The sequence below is a fragment of the Sciurus carolinensis genome, chromosome 13 (assembly GCF_902686445.1).
Source record: "Sciurus carolinensis chromosome 13, mSciCar1.2, whole genome shotgun sequence".
Classification (NCBI taxonomy): Eukaryota; Metazoa; Chordata; class Mammalia; order Rodentia; family Sciuridae; genus Sciurus; species Sciurus carolinensis.
In genome coordinates this window covers 32284787-32312186 of record NC_062225.1, presented here as the reverse complement: position 1 = coordinate 32312186, position 27400 = coordinate 32284787, and the positions used below count along the sequence as shown (strand labels likewise).

The following is a 27400-nucleotide window of genomic DNA, read 5'->3' as shown; positions in this document are numbered from 1 at the left end:
TTTATGATTATGTTTAATTTTATTTTTACTTTGTTGAAAACTTCTGCTTAGAGGTTAAATCATTTGCCTAAGTCACGCAGCTTAAAATGGCAGATTTTTCTCCTTGATGTAGAGGCAGAAATTTCAAAAATCCTTTTCACTAAGTTATCAGGTGTTTCTGATTCTTCTGCTAAAATATAAAAATAGAGTTGCCTTCTGAAGGACACAATCTCCAACCATCACCTTGTTTCATATCTGAGAAGGTAACATAAGGTCTAGCCACAAAGGAATAATCTTATGCTGATATGAGATGCCAATGACAAACCCTCTTGGGGAAGGATATGCTCAACGTCAGCCGGTCATGGACACAGAGCCCTTCAGCAGACAGTGCCATTACTCTGTGCTTTCTTTGCTGTCTTGCTCACTGTCAGGGTCCTTCCCAGTAATGGTGATCCTTGACCATCTGGGAGTGCTCTCAAAGTCTATCACTCTTAAGAATTTTTTTTCCCCACAGCAATGTGAAATGAATATTAAGGTAGTCTTGGGTCCACACATTAGAGGCCCCTCCCCATGGATCAGGGGAGTGTTTCTCAGTTTTATTAAACTATCCCTCCTATTGTGGCAATCTACCTTTCTGTCCCCTTGGATTTTTCTATGTTGAGAACACCACTTTCAAAAAGGCTTTGCACTTGCTTGTGTCACTCCACAAACTGATCACATCTGGAATATTACTTGCTTATTAATTGAATAGGGTTTATTTAAAATTAGACTGCCTTTAGTCAAAACATGCGATTTGTATGTAACATACAAATAAACCACTTCCTATCACCCAGTTGTTTCCCGTATCTATATCACCTTACTATATGGTGAAGACTTCTGATTGTTCTAATGAATATTAGCCATACTCTAATATTTCTTCTGGGACTGGGGATCTACCACAACCACCATAATCACCAAGCACATTCCAGGAAATCTCTCATTGCGCACCTGTAACATCTGTTCACATCTTCAACTACTTACCTTAGCTCCAACTGATAGAACTTACTTTCACATCTAGCTCTTCCATGCTTTTCTTCTATCCATAAACAACTCATTTGACAGAAATAACCTTAAGCTATTTCTCAGAAAATCACCATTTAAATGACTGTCCATTCCCCTGCAGAACTATCATTGCACCTGTCCTGCCCTGTCCAGCTCTAATGTTAATCTATTCAACCTCATACAGTATCTCATTTGAACAGATGGGGGAGCCTCCCAAATGCTCTTCTTACTTCCAGTGTCCTTTATTTTCCCCTCTTCCTGTTCAATGCAATCAGCAGCATTATATTCCTTGCATCCACATATTAGAAATCATATTCCAGTTTGCACAAGGTCTGACTCTAAACCAACATCTAGTCTCATGTCTCCTCATCCTCCTCTCTCTACCTATGCTCTACACATTCAGTGCAACAAAGAACATCCCATAGTTTTTCAACAGCCTTTGCTTACTGAGAGGAGTAGCCTTCTCCATCTGCCCATTGGGTTGGTTCCTTCTTCCTCTTCCTGGTCTTGCTCAATGAGCATGAGAAATCTCTCCAACCATAGCCCTTGCTTATGTCTCTGCCACAGAATGAATCACCTTGGTCTGTTACTCATCACCTCCACTCCAGGTCTGAGAACACAAAGGCAGGGACCACATTTTATCTAACTCTGCATCACGAACTGAACCACCAATCTGACTTAAAATAAGCCAACCAAAACAAAGAAGGATAGCAGCAAACATGTATGGAAAATAATTAAAAGGCATTCTCAAGGTGCCTGTGAGAGATGAGGAAATGGCTCCTGAGAATGGGAAACAGTTTGAAGGAAGAGATAAATGCATCCAACTGGGCAGACTGATTTCCCACAGAAGACTCGTTACTACTGATTGTTGAGGAATTTCCTCTACAAAATAGATGTGCACAAAGGAGGCCACATAGAGATGGCATTAAGCGGTGTGAAGTCAGTTCTATAAGTTTGTACCTTCTTGGGTTAATATTTTGTGCCTCTATGTCAATGTAATATAGAGGCTTTTTATATTTAGTTCAGATTTGAAAGGCTTTTGATGAGGCAAGCATTCAAACCAATTAATAAGCTCAATTCAACAAGAGTCTCTGTGCATCCGTGACTAGGCCAGACTGCATAAGAAAAGAGAGGGTGCTGTGTGACAACTGTAACAGACCTCCCGTGTTTCTCTCCCACCTGTAGAGGTAGATATTAAATGATCTGAAAGCAGGAAAATAATAGGTCTGTCTTTAGGGAGTTTCACTTTGTGAGGACAAAATTAGCAACATCTGGAATATTCCACAAAATAAGATAATTAGGTGCCAAAATGTACCAGAGACAGAATTTACTACATAATTAAATTGGTTCCACTATTTGTGGCTAGGATGAGGAGCTGAGATGTACTAATATCAAGTAGAACAACTGTAACTGTCTAGCTATTACCCTAATTGCTTCTGACCAAACAAAAACCAGGTTTCTACACCAGCAGTCTTCTATATTGCTTAAAATTTGAAACTTGGAAACACTTCTTAGTATGGTGCTTTGGTTTGTATTTTGAGGACCCCTTAAAGGTCCCTTCGTTAAGGGTTTGTTCCCCAATGTGGCTGTTGGGAGGTGGCAGAAACTTTTAAGAGGTGGTGCCTAGTGGGAGTTCTCTGATCATTGGGGGCCTGCCCTTAAGGGAGGTTTTGGGACTCCAGTCTCTTTCTCTTCTTTCAATTTTTGGCCATGAAGCAAATTGTTTTGCTCTTCCACACACACCCCACCATGATGTGCTGCCCTATCACAGACCCAAAAGCAAAGGAGAAAATCAGTCTTGGACCAAAACATCCAAAACTGAGTGCCAAAATAAACCATATTTTGTTCTTAAGTTGATTTATCTTAGGTATTTGATATAGTAATGAAAAGGTGACTAACACATATGTGGTAGCCAATTTAAAGTCAAATGTACTTAAGGATTGCACTCAAATAAATGTTTTCAAAACTACTACTGGCACTTTGGTTTTATGTTACTAGTGTTAATACACAACCCAAGTAAATGGTTGAAAACATGAAACATATGTTTATTATGGACATGAATAGTATATTGTGAATTTCAGAGAATGGAGCTATCTTGTGCATTTCATAAATATGTTTCAATACTCTTGCCACCACAGAACATTTTAAGCAACACTGGGTTAAACCATTTTAAGATATTAACACCTTTGTGAAAATAATTGGGATGGCCAGCTACTTGATAAGAAGCAGGAACTGAATGCTCATGAGCAACTAGAAGGAACCATGAAGGTCCCAAATCCAATACTTTTTCTTAACTGGGAATTTCCTCTGCAGGATTGAGGAGAAATGGGTGTCAGAAAGAAGGATGGTTCCACAGTACCAAGAACAGACTCAGGCACACATCTCAGTCAGTGCCCAGTCAGGTGAAAGAGAAGGGACCAAGGAGTGTTTTAACGGGTGGTGTTCCAGGGTTTTTTTGAGAAAGCAGTGAAAGTGCTATTAAGGGTGAAGCATGTGTAACAGTTTCAGGAGGACAATTTGCATTATGTATTCAAAATCTTTTTAAAAGTCCTCACCCTTACATGAATTCCACATCTAGAATTAAAATACAGGCACAGTTGCCCAAATGTGCAAACATATGTGTATGATGCTGTTCATCACTGCATATCTTATGGTGGCTAAAGATCAGTAACATTCTAATTATTAAACAAGAAGGGGCAATTTCTAAGGAACAGACTCTATACTCAAAACTTAATAGTGTATCTCTGAGTACTTGGATTTTAGTTGATTTAATCTTTGTTTAGAATTTTATTTTTCTTTATTTTTCTCCCTTAGTGGCAGACTGGCAATGATAAGAAAACCAAGAAGAAATGTAAGCAAACTTTGGTAATGTCAGATTTTCTGGTAAATCAGCTCTAATGCACCTCCAAACCACCTCCCCTCGTGTATTCCTGACCCTTCACAGTTATAGGTGTAAAGGTGCAACATGCTGGGCTGCCCTGTCAGATCAATCACCATGCCACTTCTGCCTGACTTGGGAACATGAAATCAAAATCCAATGCCAGATGTCTGAACACTATTATCTCCTAAAGATAATAGGGAACGAAGCCAGTCAGATGTCCAGAAGTAGCATCTATGAGGCTTCTACAGCTCCTGCTACACTGATTATAAAACTAAACTTAATTATTAAGAACCTGTCAAGTGCTACAGACTGTGATAGACACAGAACTTGCATTCTATGTGTTTAAAACTTAGTGGAAGAGAGAAGATGTGATTATGAAAGTTTGTTGTTTTTTTGTTTTTTGTTTTTTTGACCCAATCCCACCACCAAGAGTAGACAATCACTTAACCTTTCTGTCCCTTCAATTTCTGTTAAAAAACTAGGGAATCAATGGGGCCTGGGTTTTTGTTTCAGGTTAGAATTTATCAGGGCTCCAAAAGAATGCTTCTCAAAACTTATCAAATTATGTAGGGCTAAGGGTTAAATGCAGATTTACTTCAGTGGGTCTGGGGAGAGGTCCCAGGGTCTGTATTTCTAACAAGCTCTTAGTTTTGCTGGTCTCTGGCCTATACTTATAAGTCTCCAGACTCTAAAATACTTGATCTCATTTAATTTCCCCAAGTATTCTTTAAGATAGCCATATTTGATTCTATTTCACTGACAAAGGAGTAACTTGTTTAGAGTCATCTTGATAAAAAGTAGCAAAGCCAGAATCCCAACTGAGTTACTTAACCTCCATGATCTCAAGATGAACAATGTCCCTTTTGGTTTAAAAATATTCTATTTATAAATTATTGTCATACTCATATAAAGTGAACAGGATGCAGATGGGTAAAGGGAAGCTGTTATTAGCATGGAAAAGAATAGAGGATCTTTCCATGGGAAAGGTGCTGGAGTTGGTTCAGGAATCAAAGAGAACTGACATCAACCTTGAAGGATAAGAACAAAGATAAGCAAAGATGAACTGAGTATAAAACAACAGTTAAGCCTATCATGCCATGATCAGAGCAGAAACTAGCACAGAGAAGACCTGTGAAGAGGGGCCCAGGGTAGCAGGACAGGTTTCCTGAGCTTGTATTTCTTTGGTTTATCCCTATTCCTTACATCGTTTATTGAGCACAGCATATATTTATTTTCCCCACATTTTTTAATTGGTGCATTATAGTTGTATATAATGATGGGATTTGTTGTTACATATTCACACATTCATACAGTATGACAATATAATTTGACCAATATTGCTCCCCAGCACTTTCCCACTCCCTCCTTGCTGCCCCACCTCTTGGTCCCTTTCTTCTGCTGCTCTCCCTTTGAATTTTAGAAGATACACCCCATCTTTGTTTTTTCTTTTTCCTGTCCAGCTTCTGCATATGAGAGAAACATACAACCCTTAACTTTCTAAGTTTCACTTATTTCACTTAACATGATAGTCTTTAGTTCCATCCATTTTCCTGCAAATGCCATAATCTCAATGTTATTTAAGGTTGAATAGAATAAAACTCCATTGTTTATATACACAACATTTTCTTTATCCATTCATCCACTGATGGACACCTAGGCTGGTTTCATAGTTTGGTTACTGTGAATTGTGCTCCTATAAACATGGTTATGCATGTATCACTATAGTAAGGTGCCTTTAATTCTTCAGGGTAAATACTGAGAAGTGGTATAGCTGGTTCATATGGTGGTTCCATTTCTAGTCTTTTGAGTAAACTCCATGCTGATTTCCATAGTGGTTGTACTAATTTACAGTCCCACCAACAGTTGTTAAAGTGATCCTTTTTCTCCACATCCTCTCCATCATTTATTACTATTTGTCTTCTTGATGACTGCCATTCTGACTGGTATGAGATGAAATCTCAGTTTAATTTTGATTTGCATTTCCCTAATTGCTAATGATATTGAATGTTTTTTTTTTTCATGTATTTGTTGACCATTTGTAGTTCTTCTTTTGAGAAGTGTCTGCTTAATTCATTTGTTCATTTGTTAACTGGATTATTTGATTATTTTGGTGAAAAGTATTTTGAGCTCTTCATATATTCTAGATATTAATCCTCTGCCAGAAGAGTAGCTAGCAAAGATTTTTCTCCCATCCTGTGGGTTCTGTCTTCACATTGCTAATTGTTTCCATTGTTATGAAGAAGCTTTTTAATTTGATGCTGCCCATTTATTAACTCTTGGTATTATTTCCTGCACTTTAGGGGTCCTATTGAGAATGCCATTGCCTGTGCCTAAAAGCTGGAGTGTTGACCCTACCCTTTCTTCCAGAATTTGCACAGTTTCTGGTCTAATTCTGAGTCCTTGATCCATACCGAGTTGATTTTTGTGCAGGGTGAGAGATAAGGATCTAGTTTTATTCTTCCTCATATGGCCCAGCACCATTTATTGAAGAGACTGTCTTTTCTCTAATGTATGTTTTTGGCACCTTTGTCATAGATCAGATGACTGTATCTGTATGGGTTTGTCTCTGTTTCTTCTATCCTGTAGGCAGGTACTTTCTTGCTGTTATCCCCATCACTACCTTGTTTTAAGAGGAGTAAACAGTTTGATAGGAATGGCTTCCCCTTTATAATTTGTTTCTCCTAAGTAGACCTTTTGAGAGAAACCTCAGGGCCCTCACCCATGGGCTCACACCAATCTGTGGAGGCATTCTATAAAATGCCAGCTGTGTGGTATGTGCCCACGGGAACAACCAGGGTAATTCTCTCCTTTCAAAATTGCAACTCCCACCCTCCCCCAATTCCTCTAAGTGTTTCCTTTTAAAGAAAAGCCATGGTTCACTGCTACTGAAAATTAAAGACAACAGCATAAAGATCAAGGTCCAGACTGGTGTTAGCAAAGGCAGAACATTAAAATCACTATGGAATTTCTCCTCTCTTGAACATTGACAAAGACTACTAATGGAAAGTCAATCTGGAATGCAGGTTCATTTCAGACATTTTTGTACTTGTATTACAAATTATTTTGACTGAAGTGAAGAAATTGGAGGTGGCCTTCAGTTGAGATGAAATAGGAAAGTTAATAAAGTACTACTACTACTAATAATAATAATTGTACATGGCTTCCTCCACATGAACCCGTCACCATGACATGAAGCACCCAAAAAATCCAAGACAGCTTATTAGGCAAATATTAAATGTTGATTAAGTTGAGGAGATAAAGAACGAATCAATTCTCCTTCCTCCAAGCTATTCTTCTGGTTTCTCCAATTGCACCAAGCTGGCTACCTGAATTTCTCTGTTCTATTTCCCCCTTAGTTTCATTTGTGTTTGGCAGTTAACTTCACACCTTGATCCCATCCCGCAGTCATCCTTTCCATTCCCAAACCTTCAGTTTCAAGATTATTATTCTTTCTGACCCCAGTTTGGGGGACTGGCCTCAGTTCCCAATCACAAGTTGGCACAATGTTCTGAAGAGGTATTTTCAATGCAAACTTCCAGAACTGCAGCTAGAGCAGTTAGACAAGGTGGGCTCAAGCTCCTTACCCACATGAATATGGAAAATGTCAAGGGTATTTCCAAAGTATGACAAGCATGTCTTTTCAGAAACTCAACATGGAAGGAGAAGAATCGCTGATAGAAATCTGTTAGCAGGAAAAAGAGACGAATCAAGTGCACATATTAGTCACATAGATCACCCAGTAAATCAGATGTTCTCACAAGACAGGTAAAGAAACATGAGAAACAAAAAAGGAGGAAAGAAAACTCTAGGTGGGGGCTTCTCTCTCTCTCTCTCCTCTTTTAGTATGTTGGACATTTAGAAGCATGAAATTAAAAATCATGAAAAACAGCTTTATCGACTTGCTGTGGTGACTCAAAAGTTGTCGTTTCTCCACTCAACTTTGCTGAAACACTTGATTCATGTTGTTCTTATTTAACCTAATTTGCATTGATTTAATCAGTGCTGGTATGCTTTAAATACATAATAAATTGGGATTCTGCAACTTAGATGACTTGGAATAGCTAAATTTCAATAAAGCTCATTTCAATCTGTTAATGTATACAGTTCTGCCAAGGGGTTTAAAACTGTAGAAAAGATGCAACTTGCCACATTAGAGGTGAGAAAGGTTTAAAGACTATACAGATGAGATGATTTGTGGGATAATAAGGTGAAAAGCCATATATATCTTAATTATAGCCTAGAAGCATCTTCTAAGTTTTGAGTAGCACACTTAGAGGAAAATTCACATATAAATGCAGTGAATTTAATTTTATTCTCTTTCTTTCTTGCCAACACTCAACTCTTTTCTGCCTTTCTGTACCAGCTCTACAAATCAAGTGACATCCAAAGTGGGACCTCTTCTTGCCCATTTGGCAGCCTCTGTCACCACTTTGCCAAACTGCATGCATTAGGATGATTTTCTTCCTAGCAGCCATGGGGATTGGGTGACTTGTATGCATGGTATTTGCTGAGTGGCTGGCTGCTGTTTACCCCAGCCTGCGCCTGAACAACCTCCCTTCCCCAACCCTTTAGACTTTATGGCTCAATCAGCCAGCCTGCTGTCAGGAATAATTGTTTTGGCAAGAGGTGAAACTACTTGATGGTGAAATTGTTTGTCTGTCTGTTAAAGTGTTCTGCAGCACCTTCGAAGTGCCAGGACAAAATCTGCAAGTGCCCAGTCCGGAGCTAGAGGCAAGAGTGAAAAAAGGCAACCATCAGGAATACCAAAGGAGAGATAGCAAAAGAAAACATCTGTGCCAGTAAAAAGCAATATGACCTTGGATAATCCCCTGATGTCTCTTGGCCTCAGTTTCGTCATTTGCAAAATGAAGGGGGTTGATTTTCTAATGTCTCTTCTAGCTGCTAAGACAGCATGTGATGTCTAGGACATTTCAGATTTGTGTTCTTTTCAATTAAATGATCCATCTCCAAGATGAATGACCAGGGCAGAGCATAGTTGAATACAAAATGGAATGATTCATGCCCCTATTCATATGACTTTTCCTGAAAAGTCCCATCAGTCTTTAGTGATTTCAATTCCATTGGTTGGTCTCTTCAGCTTGGATGTTAAGGGCCACTCAAATCTCTTGACCAATCTGCAAGTAGAACCTGGAAACTCTAGTAATCCACCTTCAATTCTATCAAAGTGAGTACAGTGAGAGATGAAGCTCACTTATTTTGAGTTCCTAGAGGAAAAAATGATGAGAATTCAAAGAGAGGAGCTAGAGAGTCACATCCTACCACCTGTTATGATCATGTTGGTCAAGAAGGTAGGTTTGCCCATATTTACTTCCCACCTGCTTACTCAGTCATCCTGAGGATTTTTTTTTTTTTTTTAAGATGACCAATAGCCCCTGCAGACTAAGTGGAAGAGGAGGGAGAGTTTATTCATTGTAAAGATGGCTACCTATCATTATGAGTGGAATAAATGGACCAGGGTTTCTCTTCATAATTAGGAGAGAAACAGCACAATTTAGTACAGTCTCAAAGCTTAATCAGGAATCTTCATCATGGAAGAGAGGAAGCTTCATTATGGTTTAAACTACCCCTTCCCTACCCATCCTCTAGGACATTCTCCTGGGGTGCGGTGTATTGCAGGGCTGTGCAATCATCACATGTCAAGAGTTAGTCCTCCCCATGTCATACAGCAGAATCTTTATTCATCTACTGCGTGTCCCACAAATACCTATGTAGACTGATGAAACCCCAGCAGGATCTCAGGCAAGACTCCTTGTACACAGACATGTTTTGCCATACTGGATCTCACATCACGGGGACTGGGATGGCGTCCCAAACCAGATGGGTTTGGGTAGCATTCCCCATCCACCACCAAAAAGGGCTGGCTCACTGCAGAACTCCAGTGCCCGCAAAAAGAGAGAGAGAGAGAGAGAGAGAGAGAGAGAGAGAGAGAGAGAGAGAGAGAGAGAGAGAAAATCATAGCCAAGCCCCAAATTATTGCCTTCCTGTGTCTTCTCTCAAGTTGCTTTTGTAAAGCAAAGGACCAAATGTGGATTTCGGAACAGATTCCTACGTATCTTTTACACGTAGACAGCTTTAAAGGAGGAAAAATATTTTCCCAAAAGGGATGGGGGAGAGCACAGAACATTTCAGTTTCCCACTTGGAAATATCTTGTCATTGATGATGCTACCTCTACCCCCACCCCTTCCTCTTTTTTGAAATATGGACAAAAAAGCTGAAAGTGTTTTCCATTTCATCAAAGAACATACATTACTTTAGTGGTTCGGTAAAATGTTGGTTTTATGCCCACCCCTTTTCAATCTGCCCATGTCTGAGGTGCTCCGGGAAGACGCACAATCGTGAGCAGCTTACGACACTCAGTGAGCAGTAGGTGCCTGTGCAAGCTCGCGCCGCACACTGCCTGGCGGAGGGAAGGAGCCCGGGCGCAGCTCGCTGCTCCCCACGCCACCGCCCGCGCCGCCCGCCGCCCGCACCACCCCGCCGCCCGCAAAGCATGAGCGAGCCTGCTCTCCGCAGCTGCCCGGGGCGCGAATGGCAGGCGGTCTCCGCGGAGTAAAAGGTGGCGCCGGTCAGTGGTGGTTTCCAATGACGGACATTAACCAGACTGTCAAATCCTGGGGAGTCGCGAGCCCCGAGTTTGGAGTTTTTTCCCCCCACAACGTCACAGTTCGAACTGCAGAGGAAAAGAACGGCGGCAAGAAGGCGAAGCCCGGGCTCCGGCACGTAGTTGGGAAACTTGCAGGTCCTAGAAGTCGCCTCCCCGCCTCGCCGGCCGCCCTTGCAGCCCCGAGCCGAGCAGCAAAGTGAGACATTGTGCGCCTGCCAGATCCGCCGGCCGCGGACCCGGGCTGCCTCGGAAACACAGAGGGGTCTTCTCTCGCCCTGCATATAATTAGCCTGCACACAAAGGGAGCAGCTGAATGGAGGTTGTCACTCTCTGGAAAAGGGTAGGTAAGACACTTTTTAATTAAATTCTTTCCCGAAGATTTTTTTTCCTCCCTTTTCTTTGCTGCAGCATCTAACATGGACCAAATCACCATCTCTTTGATCTTTCCGTGGCTGTGAACTTTCTATGCCGCCCAGCTTTCTGCATGCTTAGAGGTGAACGTGTGGTTTTTGGGGAGGGGGGTCCTTCTTTATTTCTATATATTTATTTGATTTTTGCCCTTTTCTCCCCCTCCCCCCGCTCCCCCTCCCTCGGAATAAAATATGATGTAGATTTCTGACCGAGCGCTTCCAATGGACATTCTCCAGTCTCTCTGGAAAGATTCTCGCTAATGGATTTCCTGCTGCTCGGTCTCTGTCTATACTGGCTGCTGAGGAGGCCCTCGGGGGTGGTCTTGTGTCTGCTGGGGGCCTGCTTTCAGATGCTGCCCGCCGCCCCCAGCGGGTGCCCGCAGCTGTGCCGGTGTGAGGGGCGGCTGCTGTACTGCGAGGCGCTCAACCTCACCGAGGCGCCCCACAACCTGTCCGGCCTGCTGGGCTTGTCCCTGCGCTACAACAGCCTCTCGGAGCTGCGCGCCGGCCAGTTCACGGGGTTAATGCAGCTCACGTGGCTCTATCTGGATCACAATCACATCTGCTCGGTGCAGGGGGACGCCTTTCAGAAACTGCGCCGAGTTAAGGAACTCACGCTGAGTTCCAACCAGATCACCCAACTGGCCAACACCACCTTCCGGCCCATGCCCAACCTGCGCAGCGTGGACCTCTCGTACAACAAACTGCAGGCGCTCGCGCCCGACCTCTTCCACGGGCTGCGGAAGCTCACTACGCTGCACATGCGGGCCAACGCCATTCAGTTCGTGCCGGTGCGCATCTTCCAGGACTGCCGCAGCCTCAAGTTTCTCGACATAGGATACAATCAGCTGAAGAGTCTGGCGCGCAACTCTTTCGCCGGCTTGTTCAAGCTCACGGAGCTGCACCTGGAGCACAACGACTTGGTCAAGGTGAACTTCGCCCACTTCCCGCGCCTCATCTCTCTGCACTCCCTCTGCCTGAGGAGGAACAAGGTGGCCATTGTGGTCAGCTCGCTGGACTGGGTTTGGAACCTGGAGAAAATGGACCTGTCTGGCAACGAGATCGAGTACATGGAGCCCCATGTGTTCGAGACCGTGCCGCACCTACAATCCCTGCAGCTGGATTCCAACCGCCTCACCTATATCGAGCCCCGTATCCTCAACTCCTGGAAGTCACTTACAAGCATTACCCTGGCGGGGAACTTGTGGGACTGCGGGCGCAACGTCTGTGCCCTGGCCTCCTGGCTGAGCAACTTCCAGGGGCGCTACGATGGCAACTTACAGTGCGCCAGCCCGGAGTACGCACAGGGCGAGGATGTCCTGGATGCTGTGTACGCCTTCCACCTGTGCGAGGATGGGGCTGAGCCCACCAGCGGTCACCTCCTCTCGGCAGTCACCAATCGCAGTGACCTGGGACTCCCTGACAGCTCGGCCACCACACTCGTGGACGACGGGGAGGGGCAGCGCGATGGCACGCCCGAGCCAGCCACCGTGGCTCTCCCCGGCGAGCACGCTGAGAACGCCGTGCAGATCCACAAAGTGGTCACCGGCACCATGGCCCTCATCTTCTCTTTCCTCATCGTGGTCTTGGTGCTTTACGTGTCCTGGAAGTGTTTCCCAGCCAGCCTCAGGCAGCTCAGACAGTGCTTTGTCACGCAGCGCAGAAAGCAAAAGCAGAAACAGACCATGCATCAGATGGCTGCCATGTCTGCCCAGGAATACTACGTTGATTACAAACCTAACCACATTGAGGGAGCCCTGGTGATCATCAACGAGTATGGCTCTTGTACCTGCCACCAGCAGCCCGCGAGGGAATGCGAGGTGTGATTGTCCCAGTGACTCTCAACCCATGCGCTACCAAAAACGCCTGGGCAGCCGGTTGGGCCGGCGGGCACCAGGCTGGGGTCTCCTTGTCTGTGCTCTGATATGCTCCTTGACTGAAACTGTAAGGGGATCTCTCCCAGAGACTTGACATTTTAGCTTTATTGTGTCTTAAAAACAAAAACGAAATAAAACACAACAAAACCCCACCCCACAACCTTCTGGACAGTCTATCTTAAATTTCATATGAAAACTCCTTCCTCCCTTTGAAGATCTGTCCATATTCAGGAATCTGAGAGTGTAAAAAGGTACCAATCATTGATTTTTTTTTTTTTTTGTAAACTAAAACGTTTAAAATAAAATAGCATTTACAGTTTTTACAGACTGGTGTAACCTAAATGAATTGTTACCTGTGTTACAAGAGAAGCAACAGTTACAATTTCCTTTGGATGGGGGAGGGGGAGGGGAGGATACTGCCAGTGGGAGAATGAAGAGATCAAGAAGCAAAGTAGGCAGTCTATTTAAATGTTAAAAAGGGCAAACAAAGCTTATCAGTTTAATGACACAGATTAATTTACCCCACGTGAGTAAAGATTGAAAAAAGCAAAACCCTTTATATTATCTGGGGAGTGGGCAGTGTAATCTGACCATTATAAAGCAAGTGAAAGGTGGACTGAGGACTGGGCATTATTGCTCAGCCTTTGAGGCAGAGATCATTGTAAATGGCTTGTAAAAGACAATGCCAGACAGTTTGTCCTATGAGCAAGAAACATTTTTGCACTTAATGTAACCATCTTTCAAATCATCGCAGAATTTTAACTCCAAATGCCACTCGTTCATAATTCTTCTCTGCCTTTGATTCAACAAAATTCATAGCATTTTTGCCCTTTTTCATATCCTCTGATATTAAAGAGAGCTCCTTGGCCCCTGCTGTCTGTGGTTTCACTGAGAAGGAGGCAGAATCCCAATGTTCAGGGCTGAAAGCTGTGTTTTTGGAGCACATTGCTAAGACTGCAGCAAGCTTAGGCTCCTGAGCAATGATAGCACACTCCTAGTTACTGTGGGGAAAGAGGAATTCCTGACTCAGGATGAATACCTGCAGGGTAATGACTTGTAGCAAGAGAATTTAGGAACAGACTTGATACAGCAGGGGTGGAGGTAGGGTGGGAGAAGATCAGTATTTGATTCTGTTTGCATATTACTGAGATGGAAATAATTTGTTAACTCGGGGCAGAAAAGCTGCCTCTTTTCAGATGGCCCTTTTGTGTAATGCTTGCTTTCCCTGTTTTTCACTTTTGTTCTTTGTTGGGATTATTGGCTGCTCCTTTGCACCCCTCATAGGTTTCCAGGTTCATCACTGGGATATTAGCTTTTTATTGAACTAAGTTAAAGAGTGAGGCGGTGCTGGTGGTAGTGGGTTCAGGTAGGGGTGTGTGCATTGGATGGAAAGGTCTTTCACCAGTTAACAATTTAATCAGATGTATGATTGAAATAAAGTATCATGGATGGCAGATGGTGAAAACTGAACCAATCAGGGCATGTCCAGAGGTCTTTTTCTCAGTCTTCTAAATGATACTAAAAGACTGGCATCTCTTTTCTATTTCTACTATCCCCTCCCCCGCCCCTCATTTTAAGAGATAAGTCCAAATAGCAGGAAGTGGGATGAGGAACACACACCACCATCCCCCAAAATGCAAATGCTTCCAGTCACAAACCTAAAGAGGCAAAATCAGCTTTTTGAAATGCAGAACTGTATCACTAGATGGTTTACTTAAGCTGAAGATTGCTTGTAGATTTTTCTTCTACCTATGGAGAAACCAATATGCCTAAAAATATGGCTTCTATGAGGCTCTTGCAAGAGAAATATTTTGCGAATATCTTTAAGATGTTAAGCCTTGGGAGACATGGGAGACGGCTTCTCTGTCTCTCCTTCCCCATCTCTCTTTTTCTGTCCTTCAATTCTCCCTCACCTCATTCTTTCTGACCAGCAAACTTCATCTTGCTTTTTTTTTTAATAATTGAGACATGATTTTATGACATATACCATGTACATAACACCCATTCAGACTGTTAATGTTCTAGGAGAGAGGGCTTTGAAAACTTTGAGGATGGAGTTTTGGATTTAGTCAAAGCATGATCATTTGGAATTGCCATTCTAAGTAGCGTATCACTTGGAGGGCAGGGGTAACAGGAACAAGGATGTGCCTCACATCTATAATTAAACTCCACTGAAGAGACCTCCTCTAAAAGAACGCATACCATTTTTTTTTTTTTTTAAAGAAAAACATTCCCAAATTGTGGCCACTGGAGGAAGTCTCCGTTAACTTAACCTCCTCACAGGAAGGTTACAGGAATGCAGTGCCAAAAGCTGCTATTGCTTGGTGCATCAAAGGGTTGTACTGGTGTGCTTATAGAGAAGCTTCCAGGAACAAAGCTTTTCTAGCATACATCAGAACTACAGGTTCCCCCAAGTCCCCTAGAAAAATGGACACAGGAAATAATTTATTTCCTATCTCCATTTTTTTTTTTTTTTTTTGTATTTTTTTTCAAAGTGGTCAGGAGAAAAAGAGAATAATCATGCTTTGTTTTCTCCTTTTCCCCCACTCCATGATGAAGCATCATGTATTTGGAAGATCTCAAGTCCATGGAAATCTAATGAAAGATCTTTGGAAAGAGGAATCTACAACCTGGGACTTTGGGAGCAAATGATAGCCATAGAAAACTGTGTTCTTAATGATGTGTGTGTGTGTGTGTGTGTGTGTGTGTGTGTACATGTTTCTGCAATGGTATGTCTTTGCAGGCAAGCAAATATGTTTTCTACACAAACAGAAATTTAGCTCACATCATTTCATGGTCCTGTGCCTCTTACTTTGGAGAAGGGCAGGGCAGGAAGAAGCCAAGAATAAGGGAGAGTGGTAGTTTTAACTAAGGTTTTGTGACACTTGAAATCTTTTCTTTCTCAAATTAATTAATCTTTAAGCTTCAAGAAACTTGCTCTGACCCCTCTAAGCAAACTACTGAGCATTTTTTAAAAATCTAATTTTTAAAGGTGTAGCACTTTTTTTTTTTTTTTTTTTTTTTTTTGTTCTTCCCTCAGAGGGTGCTAATCTCATTATCCTGTACTATCTGAAAAGAATTTAAAGCCACAATTCATGTCTCTTCCTGGGCATTGTGATGGATTAACCCTCCATTTGCAGTTGCTTCCCAGCTGATTAAAGTTCAGCAATGGTATTGAGGTTTTTCAAGTATTTATATAGAAAAAAAAGTATTTTCCAATGACAAATGATGCTCTCACATCAGGCTTAGGTCTGGTAGTTTCTTAGGTTGTACCAGAGGAGAAGGTTAAATGAAACCAATCTTTTAGCAGTACTCAAAGGAAAGGAAGCTCTTGACATAAGACTTAGCCAGAGATAGTTGGGACCACCTGTCCCACAACACACCATATGCTATAAAGTTACCATCACACAGAAAAGATTGCTTCAGTAAAAGGAATTTTTAAAAAAAAAAAAAAAACCACTTTTTCATATTTTTCCAAGTTCCTCAAAGTATAAGAGCACCTTACCTTTTTTTTCCCCCAGCTTTCAGGAAGCCAGACATTTGGTATGACTTAGCATCAACAACACATTTATGAGTACGTGTAAGTAATTAGAGGGGCAAACACCACTTGTTATTCCTCCCAAGTTTCCTAAGCAACTGCACACAGATCACTGGTGGGATTAGGGACCACCTGTGTTTCTAATTTGTATTAATCAACTTGTCAGCAAGTTTGACACCTGTTCTATTCTGGCATGGCCAAATAGCAGTGGCCACCAATGGATCCATATTCCAATGTAATGAAAGTCATTCCACATTCCCTCACAGAGAAAATTGCCCAAGCACCATAATTTATATGTGTTTTGGTAAATGAGTTATTATAAAGTTTCAGGTAGTCAGGATAGGTGTCAATTAGATGGGTGGTTATGTTAGTTAATTTGATTTTACCATTGATGAAATGTCCAATAACATACATTTAGCTAGAATATGACTATTAAACTGAAATATATATATTGAGAAAGATTTAGGCCTACACATATACATTTATCTATCCATCTTCACATATATAACTACCTAAACACATGCACACATGTACATATACGTTTGTATATAAAAGCACACATATATATACATATATAGATAAACATTCATATATATAAGAACACACACACAGATATGCATAACCACATTATGTAACTGTCCAGCACTTCTTTCCTTCTTCTATGATCAAACTTTTACTTAAGAAAAGATGGCGATAAAAAGAATCTGATGAGGATATAAAGGACTGTTAAGGTTGACAGCACTTTCAGGCATCAGTTATAAGTTGGAATTGGCTTTGCAGGCTAGGTATTCTCTGGGTTCCTTTTGTCATGGTGAAGTATATACCTGTTGTCTAGTGGTGAGAGCCAGCAAATGGAAAGGCATTCCTGAGAGTATTTTGCACCTCAGTGATAAGAAACATATTTTTCCATTTAAAAATGCACTACTGTCAAGTTTTCCTGGGATTCAGGAGGCAAAATTCTTACTTCTGACAGGGAACCATCTCCTGACCTCCTCCAATGGACACAATTTCTGAAAGTTCTGGATTTTTGCTAAATGTGAAGGGCTTTGCTATTGCATCCTATGGATTAGACAGATTTAGAAGAGATGGAGAAATAAAATTGACTGAATGTTTACTTGGAATGGGTGTCTTTACCATGATCTCACTATGCGAGTGAATATCAGCAACCTTATCTCTACATGAGGGATCTGAAGCTTAAAGAGATCAAGTACTTGTTCAGTCTCTCAGCTAATGATTTGGAATGCTGGTATTCAGTTCAGTGGACTTTTCACTATGCATTTTTTCCCTTGAATGGTTGTCCCTTTCATGCCTATGCCCAACAAAGAGCCTAGTCTGGACACAGGGACATACTTAGCAAATAACTGTTGAATGACATAAGTGCAATGCTCAAATACAGGAACTGTGGCCATGACTTTGTTCACTCTGGCTGCTGGTAATCGGGCAATGTAGAATTCTACCAATATAGGGGACTCTCTTAGACTTTCAGGAAAAGAAATGACCAGTGATCATCTAGTCCCATCTCTTACTGGAGGTTTTTGAACTCAGACAGATATAGATATCCATATGTTACTGTCAGGGATTTAGTCCCATTTCTTTCTTTCTTGGTGATCACATGGACCACGTGTCTATGTCAGAAATTCTCAATGAGGAGCAGATTTGTCACCCAGTGGACATTTATTTGGTAATGTTGGGACACATTTTTAAATTTTTATACATGGGTGGTGGTGGGGTGCTATTGTCTGGTGGGTAGAAGTCATGTATACTGATAAATATCCTACGATGTATAGGCCATCTTTCACATTCAAGAATTATTTGACCCAAAACTTCAAGAGTACTAAGCTTGAGCAACCCTGCTCCATAGTGGAAATTAATATGTTACTAAACATGCTATGCTTCAGCTCTGCATGGATTGGTCTGGGTTAACTTTTAGTTCACCTAGCTCTAATCCTTTTCCATCTTCCTCTTTCTTGCCAAGGAACTAGAAGCCTAAATTAAAAACCCTAAGGTTGTTTGCTAATCAGCAAAAGACCTGTAGTTAGCACATGCTTCTCAAAGAACATATGGCAAAACTTAAATTAACTAGGACAAAACTAGTTAGAACTCTCCATTGACCCACTTTTTCTGTAGCAATGCATCACTTAGGAAACAGAGGGGAAGCATCAAGTTAACTGAAGATTTAATTAATAAGAATGAAAACGAGAAACAATATTTCTTCTAGGAGATGTTCTGGAGTCTGTACAGTTTCAGCTCATATGCCTATAATTTCTCAATCCCCAGCCAAGACTGGAAGATGGGTGAGGATGAACTCCCATTTAAAAAATAATCAATGTGCTTATTCTATGGAGTAGGATGGACATATTTATGAAGGACATCATCTCAGACCTTGGAAGCAGGATAGTCTAGAGATGTAGACATCACAAATGAACGCATTTGGGGATGTGAAGATAACAAATGGACAAAGTTCATGGGAAGATGGCATCATGAAGGAGCTAGAAAGTTCATGTAAAAGAATATGCCTCAGATTAAACTGGTTCTGGTTAACCAGGACACTTTTGCAGGACAGGTTAAGTTTTCTTCTATGAAAGAATAGGGCCTGGAAGTCAGGAGTTGTGGTCTTTGACCTGGTTCTGTTATTCACGTGCCTTGGGAAGACCAGGAACCATCATACTTTGGTAGGCCTCTGTCCCTTTGTTGTTAGGAGGATTCCTCCAAGTATTACCTGAGGATATTTCCAGTTCTGGGCTTCTATTTTATTATTTCCTCCAACAATAAAATTTGAAATAAAAGTAGTTTTCACGCTAGTGTCATTTAACCAGAAAATTAAAATCTCCCTGAATTCCTATTCCCTAGACATTCTGATTCATCAAACTTGCCTGCATGTCAATAAGAAAAGGTATGTTAAAAAAAATATCACTGGGAGACAGGGGCTCCAGAGTGGTAGGAGGAGATGCTGGAAAACAGATGAGAAAGCTTGGGCATGTGTGGGTGGGAAAATAGAGATTTTAGGATGTTCGGCAAGAGTTGAAAAGAAATCCTAGGGAGGATACACACTCACACACAAGTGAGACCTAAGATAAAGCCCAGGAATGTAATGTTACTGGTGTGTATTTGTTGTGTAGCAGGGGGATACAGGAAAGTATTTGTTCAGAATGCCTAAAATAACTTAATATAAGTGACCACAATCAATATTAGGAGTTGAGAAATCTTTAGTGAAATGAGAGCAAGGAAGGAGGATGGAAGCGGAAGTGGGTACAGAGAGAGAGAGAGGAAGAGACAGAGAAAAGGCAAGGTGGGGAGGAAGAGAGAGACCACCAGGGAGGGGAGGATGAGAAAGATAAAGAGAGAGAGAGAGAGCAAGTAGAGTTTCACGATTTGTGCTTTACAGTGATGAAGTAATCATCATAAATAGCTGTGATATCCTGGCTCCTCAAAGCTTTTCAGTCATTTCTTTCTTTATTCTGCTCTACCAGGTTGGTTAGTTACTTCCTCTCAATATAATGTTGGAAAGCCATTTTTTTTTTCCCAACTGCATTATGAGAAAAAAAAAATTCATTCTCTAGCTGCATCCTCTTTCTCTTTTGCTTAGCTGGGAGGATGATTCTCAACCCTGGTTGTGCACTGGAACTACTTGAGAACTTCAACAAATACCGATGTCTGGATCTCACCCCAAGAGGTTCTGATTTAATAGCTCTGGGGTGTGGCTTTGGTAAGGAGATCATTTTTAAAACTTCCTAAGTGATTCCAAAGATCAGCAACACTGAGAAGCACCCAGTGAGAGGGTTTCGGCAATCACAGCATATCTATAACATATAGGTGTCTGACTGCAGGTCATTAAATATACATGGTAGGTTGGCGCCTGAGCTGGGTGGCCTCAGGGTTAAGTGAAGATCTTCCCTTCTCCCCATCAGTTGCACCTGGTGGCATGGATAGGAGAAAGATATGTAAACACAAATGTGCTTAGAATTGGTTTCTGAGCACCTGATAATTTACCAAGTGCCATTTACAATTATTATTTTATTCATTTCATTTTTCCCAACAATCTGCAAGGCAGACATAAATTTGTCTTATTTTTAAGACCAGAAGACACAGATCTGAAGATGTCATGTAGCTTACCCAAGGTCACTGCTACTGCTGAACCTGGCACTTGGAACTGCTTCTTCTAAATTCTGTGTCCTTCCTCCTCTACCAAGTATTTTTCCTTCTCAGATTGATTGTGTCATTATGAGATTGACCCTGCTCAAAATACCCAAATCAATAACTCCTCCAGGACTCCTGGAAAACACATTGTGCACATGTTTCTGTATCTTTTCCTCCAATGGAGTCTGGAAATTCCTAAGTTTGGTGCCATAGTCTCTCTTCTGCCCCTTTTTGTGACCATCCCCCCTCCTCATAACCACCCTATGTCTGACACTCATTTCTTTGCCACAGAAGCCTCCAGGATGCCCAGGAGACATCCAAAAAGATATCAATTCCTTCCGAATACCACTAATACCTATATGTTCCCTTTCCATTCAGCCCACTGCCCTCATCGGCTTTCCCACCAGCTCTTCCAAGAATGTGAAAACTAAATTCTAGTAGGACATTGATCAATGAGTTGTGATAAGAGATTTTTGCTGCTTGAATAAGGGTCTTTAGGGGAATACCTTAAAGAAATAGCTCTAATGCTAGAATTTCATGCACTGAAAACAGCTGGGTGATGTATATTTGGACAGGAGGTCTGGCCTTGTTCCCCTTAAATGAAACATGAGGCAAATGTTCATGTCCTAGAACCTATCCACCAGTAGTTTATGGGGCTTAAAATAAAGCCAAGATCGGATCTTCCCATATATTTTAACTCCTTAAACCAATGTCCTTTTTAAAAAATCATGTATTTTTAGATGTTTACCATTGGTGTGTTTATTGTCAACTTAGAACCTTCAATATTGCACACAGTGTGTCAGGGACCTCTATCTCAGAGATACTGTAGGCAGCTTTGAATAAAAGCAAGAAAGCACAGCAGCATTCAGGAGCTGGATTAGTCTGCCATAGAAAGGTCTGGAAAAGCCAAGTTACACCCAATTAATGGAATAATACAACAATCTGTCTTCAGCTGACCAGGGCAGTACTGTCATTTGTCCCTCAGCTGTAGAACAACGATGCACTCTGTGATTTTGTGTCACTGTCTGCTCCATAGTGATTGCATTTTCAATGAAATCTATATTTCCCTGCAATCTGTGGGGTTTTTTTAAAAAAAGTTTTACTCTAAAAATAATGGTCTTTCTTAGAATTCAGCCTCACTCCTTTGCTTGCTGTCCAGGCCATGTTTATCTGAGTCTCTCATATTGATCTTCTTTTGCAAACTATTTCAAAAGCCCAAACAGACAAGAACAAACACAGTGTAGGGAAGAACAGGCAACACTGCATCGTACCTGAAACGCACCGATGGAAAACATATTGGAGTTTTCAATTTCTAATGCTATTGTTCAACTCATTTAATCAAAGTAGCTTACCATTTCTTTTGAGGGATTAAACAAATAATCACTGAGTGAAAAACAGAACTGTTTAACTTATAAACATTTTACCTGTGAAGGTGAGATACTAGCCAGAGGACTGTGCCATCACAGTCCAGCCAGATTCACCATGACAGCATGCAGAAAATGCCTCTGTTTCTTCCAGGACCATTTATGAAAGGCAATTCCCCCACCCATGGGTGTGTTTATTTTGTTTCACTTATTAGGATCTCAGCAACCTCCTAAATCCTTAACATTTTCTTATTTAAACCCTGTGATCAACCTTCCTTCTTCCTTGAAATTCAGAGAGGTCTATCAGAGAGGTCTAGTGACTTGCCCAAAGTCACTTACCATGGTGGCATGTGTTAAAGGAGACAAGATCTTGGGTTCGAATTTTGGCTGAGTGACTTTGGCAAGCTTCTTAACCTTTCTGATTGGAGAGAGGGTTGGTGTAAGAACTAAATCAGTTATTACTGAGATTTAAATAAGTCATTCTTTGTAAAGTACTGAGAACAATGACTGGCACATGGAAGGGGTTACACAGTATCATTAAAAAAATAAAATAAAATAAACAAAATAAAGTCCCACAGTGAGGGAGTGGCTAAGCCTAGAAGTGCCTGAGAAGTTGCTTTCTAGGGCCATGCTCCCTACATTTTTTTCTGTAATAAGATAATACCCCAAAGTCTCAGTTCTTGAAAGCACTGAGCCAGAAAGGAGAGGACTAAGGAGGAAGAGTGAAGTCTGGAGGTACTGGAGGGACATGAATTTTCCTTCATAGCTTTCCAACTAGCTCCTACACCCCTCACTAATTTTGTTTTGGTTCTTAACTGGCTAGACTTTCCCATTCTGGTCAGGCAGCCCTGGAAAATCTATTCCACCACTGCAATATGTATGGGAATCTGCACACAAATCTGGTCACACATGTGGGTTCGGCACCATCTTCCTGTTTTCATAAGAACTGAAGGCTGGTGACCAGTTGATGGAAGCACTGTCCATGTGCATGGGTCTTTGGTGAGACAGCAAAACTCATTTCCCCTCTGAGCTGTTTGTTGTCAGCGGCCAATTCCTGAAGGAGGAAAGCCACTACACAGCTCACAATTGTTATCAAACCCTCAAACTCTTATTTAATATTGGCAATATTAAATCATACAGGTCCCCAAGACACCAAGTATATATCTTCAGTTGTAACAGACTTGCTGGCATTTGAGAAGTTTTTCCTTTGTGTATAAACAGTCATGATTTGATGCTGTTCAAGCAAATGTAACAAAGGAAGAAGTACAAATCTGAGGTTGACCCTCTCTTTTGGGAGAGGAGGTCTTCTACTGAGAGGTAGAATCTACATTCTCATTTTGCCAAATTTTTCCTGACCTTTGAACAAGTCAATTTTACCTGTTCAGGCCTTTCTTTCTTTTGTCTGCAGTGTAGTGTCTCTTTCTTAGTAGTGGAGCATCTATAGTGTCTGTCTGTAGTGGATTTTAGTTCTCTGATTTGGTAGTTTAGGGTATGGAGTTGAAAAGGTGAAGGAAAGTAAGGATCATTTCCAACACATTCTTCTTGCTCTCACTTATCAACAGGCAAAGTGGTAAATTTATTAAACTTCCACCAAGGGTAGGTTCCAATCCCCTTAGAGATTTCCCAAACCTCACAAATAGAAGCTGTCTGGTCAGAGAGAGCATTCTACTTTGCATGTACATAAACAAAATTGGTTCTGTTCTAAATCACACTCTTCCTGTGATTCATTTATAGAATGATTAGTATGTGCTCTGCTCCAGCTGGAGATAGGAATATTGGGAGTACTTTGGTCAAAGTGAAACCCAAACCTCAATACATGAATCTGTACTTTTTAGACAAAGCATTAAATGTTGGGGAACTAAGGACTGTCTTCTCTTTTGTGTTTTACTTGTGTCTTTGCTAATGTGTTTTATTTTTTGTTTTCTATCTCCCTTCTTACCTTCCAACCATCAGTATGTCTTTTTTTTTTTTTTTTTTTTTTTTTTTTTTTTTTAACACTCAGTTCACAGTTATGAGCTAAACCATACATTCTCAATGGGACAATATTGCACTGAGGAGCAAAATTTTTTCTTGTGTGGGTGGAAAAAAATACCTTACTTGTTTGTATGTATAAAACACAGATATACATATAGTACATCAAAATATTTAATATATGTGTGAGATTAAAATTCAGGGTGAGGGAGTAACTAGGAAAACCTCTGGTCTTTCAGGGGTGATAATAAGAAAATGGTTGGGAAACACTGAGCAGGACAATGATTGACAAGGGGAAGAGACCACAGCAAGAAGTGAAAGTATCATTGTAGGTCACCAAGGGAGGCTTTGAGAAGGTACTTTGGTAATGAAAACTAGGACTTGAGACTTTTTGAACATGTACAATTTCTGTACTCAGTACATTCCAGAGTTGTCTTTAGTTACAGGCTTCATGATGTAGTTAAAAAACAACAACAACAACAACAACAACAACAAAAAACTATTGGGCATGGAATTAAATAGATAGAGCCCTGGTCCTGTCTCTGCCATTGACTGGCTTAGATAAATCAGCACCTTTTGGACCTCAATTCCCTCACCTATAAAATTCAGAAAATAATCCCTGCTCAGTTTACTTCCTAAGAATCTGGTAAGGATCAGATGAGATAATGTGAGTGACAGAATCTCCAAAGCTGTGAGGTCCTATGCAATGATTTAAGGCAGTAGAAACTCTTAGAGTAGTGGTGACATGAGCTGTGTGACTGGCTCCCTACATAGTATGACTTCCCAGGGCTGTGTGCTCCCAACTGCTTCAATTCCTGCTGTTAGTCACTAATCTGAATGAAGTCCCACATGACTCATCTGTTGAGCACATATGTGGCAGGGAGGCCATGAAAATGAAAGAAGGCTGCTAGCTCCGTGACAGGAAGGACCTATTTACTCTAGACTCCTTTCCACCTCATGGAAGAGTCTGACCCAAGAGCTTCACACGCCTGAGGGCAGGTGATTACGTCAGTTTTGTGAACCTACTGTCTACACCTCTAGAATGGTCATACCCCTGACTGCCTTGCAGGATTTTAGGAAGGTTATCTGATCACCAGATTAAGCATATGGAGTCTGCCAAGATGTTGCCCAATAATAAATTCTCAATCAACAATCATCCTGGCTCCTTTCTTTCATCAACCTAGTCACATGTTATATTTATAAAGACAAACAGAGAGAAAGTGATGGCATGAAGAGCAACTGATTTCTAGAAGTGGAAACTAAGAAGAGGCTTTAAGAGGGTAATTAATTAATTAATTAATTTTTATGTATTTATCTATTTCTAGGAATGGAACCCAGGGGTGCTATACCACTGAGTTACGTCCTTGGTCCTTTTTAAATTTATTTTACTTTTTATTTTGAGAGAGGGTCTCCTTAAGTTGCTAAGGCTGGTCTTGAACTTGGGATCCTCTTGCCTCAGCTTCCTAAGTCACTGGAAAGACAGGCTTGTGCCACCACACCTGGAATTTAAGAGGTTCGTTTAAGGAGAACACCAGAACTGTCATACAAAAATTATCTTGGGGGTTGGGGCTGTGGCTCAGTGGCAGAGCACTTGCTTGGTTTATGTGAGGTCCTGGGTTTGATCCTCAGGGTGAATAGAATAAAGGTCTATCAACATCTAAAAACAAAACAAGAGAAAACAAAACAAAACAAAACAAAAAACCCAAAAATAATCTCCACAGAGGGAGGAGATGGACTAGTGATTAGTAGCAAAAGTAGAAGTACAGAATAATTAGTACAGTAAATGGAATGAAGGAGAGAGTCCCTCACTGTCCTTGGGGTCAGGTAGCATTAGTTAAGAAGGAAATGACAAAGATAACCTCATGCAGTACCTTCCCTCGCAGATGCTTTGAGACCTGCCTTAGATAACTGTATTCTTTCTTTCTCCTTTCCTGCTTTTTTTTTTTTTAATGTAATGATTCTTCACATTTCTATCAACAGATTCAACACTCTGTCTTCTTTCTCTGAACATACCTCTCTCCAGCAGCATACACCTGCTTGATCTTCTGAAAGTTTAAACAGAGACTCCTGGAAGAAAGTGGGAGCAGAAGTCTAGCTTGGTTCCTTGACAATCACTTATACATCATATCCTTGCCACTGAAAGCGCACGCTATGCTTTTCTGAGCCTTCAAGTACTAACTTCCCCTATGGTCCTGTATCTGTCAGCCTGTGAGACAACATTCTTGGATCCCACAGCCAAATAGCCCTGAACTCCAGCAAAATTCAGCCACACATCCAGCATCAAGCAGCCTGCTGGGCTCCACCTGCTTATCCAGGGTCACCAACCCAAAAGATGAAGCAGATGTAAGATAGGGAAGCACCTGTTTTTGTTTTTATTTTCTACCCAGGCCCAGCTCTTTGGAAAAAAAAAAGAAAAGAAGATTCGTGCTCCAAGCTGGTACTGCCAAGCTTCCTCCCCTCCCTTCCTTGTCCAAGCACTCCACCGTCTGTGCAGACTGCATAACAGCAATTTCTGGAAACTGGCTGAAGAATCTGGGCCAGTACAGATACAATGGATCCTGGTATCTGCGTGGTGGGGTTTTAAGGATTGTATTTTTCACCTTAATTCTTTTAACTACCGCCAGTTCTTTGAAGCACATCTGTCACCAACAGCTTCTATTTGTAAAATGAGACTGAAGCTATCCTCTCCAGAGAAATTTCTGAATCTTCTCTGTAGTTCAATGTTTCCACTAACAGCTTGGCTCACAAAGTACGACTGTGGTAAATATTAAAGAATGTTAATAAAAATGAGATAAAACACCTAGGGATCTCTTTTTTCCCCAAAATTTTGCTTTGCTCACTACAAAAGTTTATCTTGACAGGAAATTTACTTCTGTGATCCACATCATTTCCCAAAGCAATTTTCCAACAGCAAACATAAATTTGTGGTGATCGCTAAGAGGTTTTCAATCCCTGTGCTAAGGAGGTCATGGGGTTTCAACTGTTTGTCTCACCTTCAGGTAATGTCCCATACTTGGGACACTATCACAGGGGAACTGTGAGCAGAAACTAAAGGTCAAGGCCTACAAGTGTGTTTTTGCATTTCTAACATAAACAGAGTTAGCAGGGGAAGATGATTTGAGTATCAAGATTGAATCTTGAGATGGTAATTAAGTCATTAACTAAGAAAATAATTGCCTAAGCCCACAGATCTGCACTCTCAAATGGGATGAAGCACTAAGTAAATGTAATGGCTTTACATTGCAGTGAACTTTGAGCTGGTTAATACATACATTTTATACTCTACTAGAAGAGCAAATTAAGCACTTATCATGAGATAAAATCTGTGCTCTCCTCTTTGTTGTGTTTGCTTGGTCCTTGGCCTTTGAGTCCCAAGGAATGAAAAAAATGACTGAACTTTGGAATACAATAGCCTTAATATGAGTGCTAGCTCTGTAGTATACCCACTGTATGATATGGAGCAAACAACTTAATCTCTATTGGTCTCAAAATGTTTTAAAATTTCTACATTGAGGGTTTTGCAAGGAGTAGTATTAATGTATGTAAAGCATTTTACACATGGTGGGTACACAGTAA

At 41.2% G+C, this 27400-nt stretch overlaps 2 protein-coding genes across 6 annotated transcripts in view; one reads left to right on the top strand and one right to left on the bottom strand.

Moving 5' to 3' along the window:
• The window catches only part of Ctnna2 (catenin alpha 2), a 1081443-nt gene that overhangs the window by 327795 nt on the left and 726248 nt on the right, over positions 1–27400 (bottom strand). The window lies entirely within an intron of this gene.
• On the top strand, positions 10335–26455 carry Lrrtm1 (leucine rich repeat transmembrane neuronal 1). Of its 2 annotated transcripts, none has more exons than XM_047523050.1 (3): positions 10335–10867; positions 11139–13065; positions 25805–26455. In XM_047523050.1, the coding sequence occupies exon 2, from the start codon at positions 11198–11200 to the stop codon at positions 12761–12763; it is 1566 nt and encodes a 521-aa protein (XP_047379006.1). In that variant the 5' UTR covers positions 10335–10867; positions 11139–11197; the 3' UTR covers positions 12764–13065; positions 25805–26455. The 2 variants fall into 2 exon arrangements, with proteins under 2 accessions (XP_047379006.1, XP_047379005.1); XM_047523049.1 differs by having other exon boundaries at positions 10335–11021.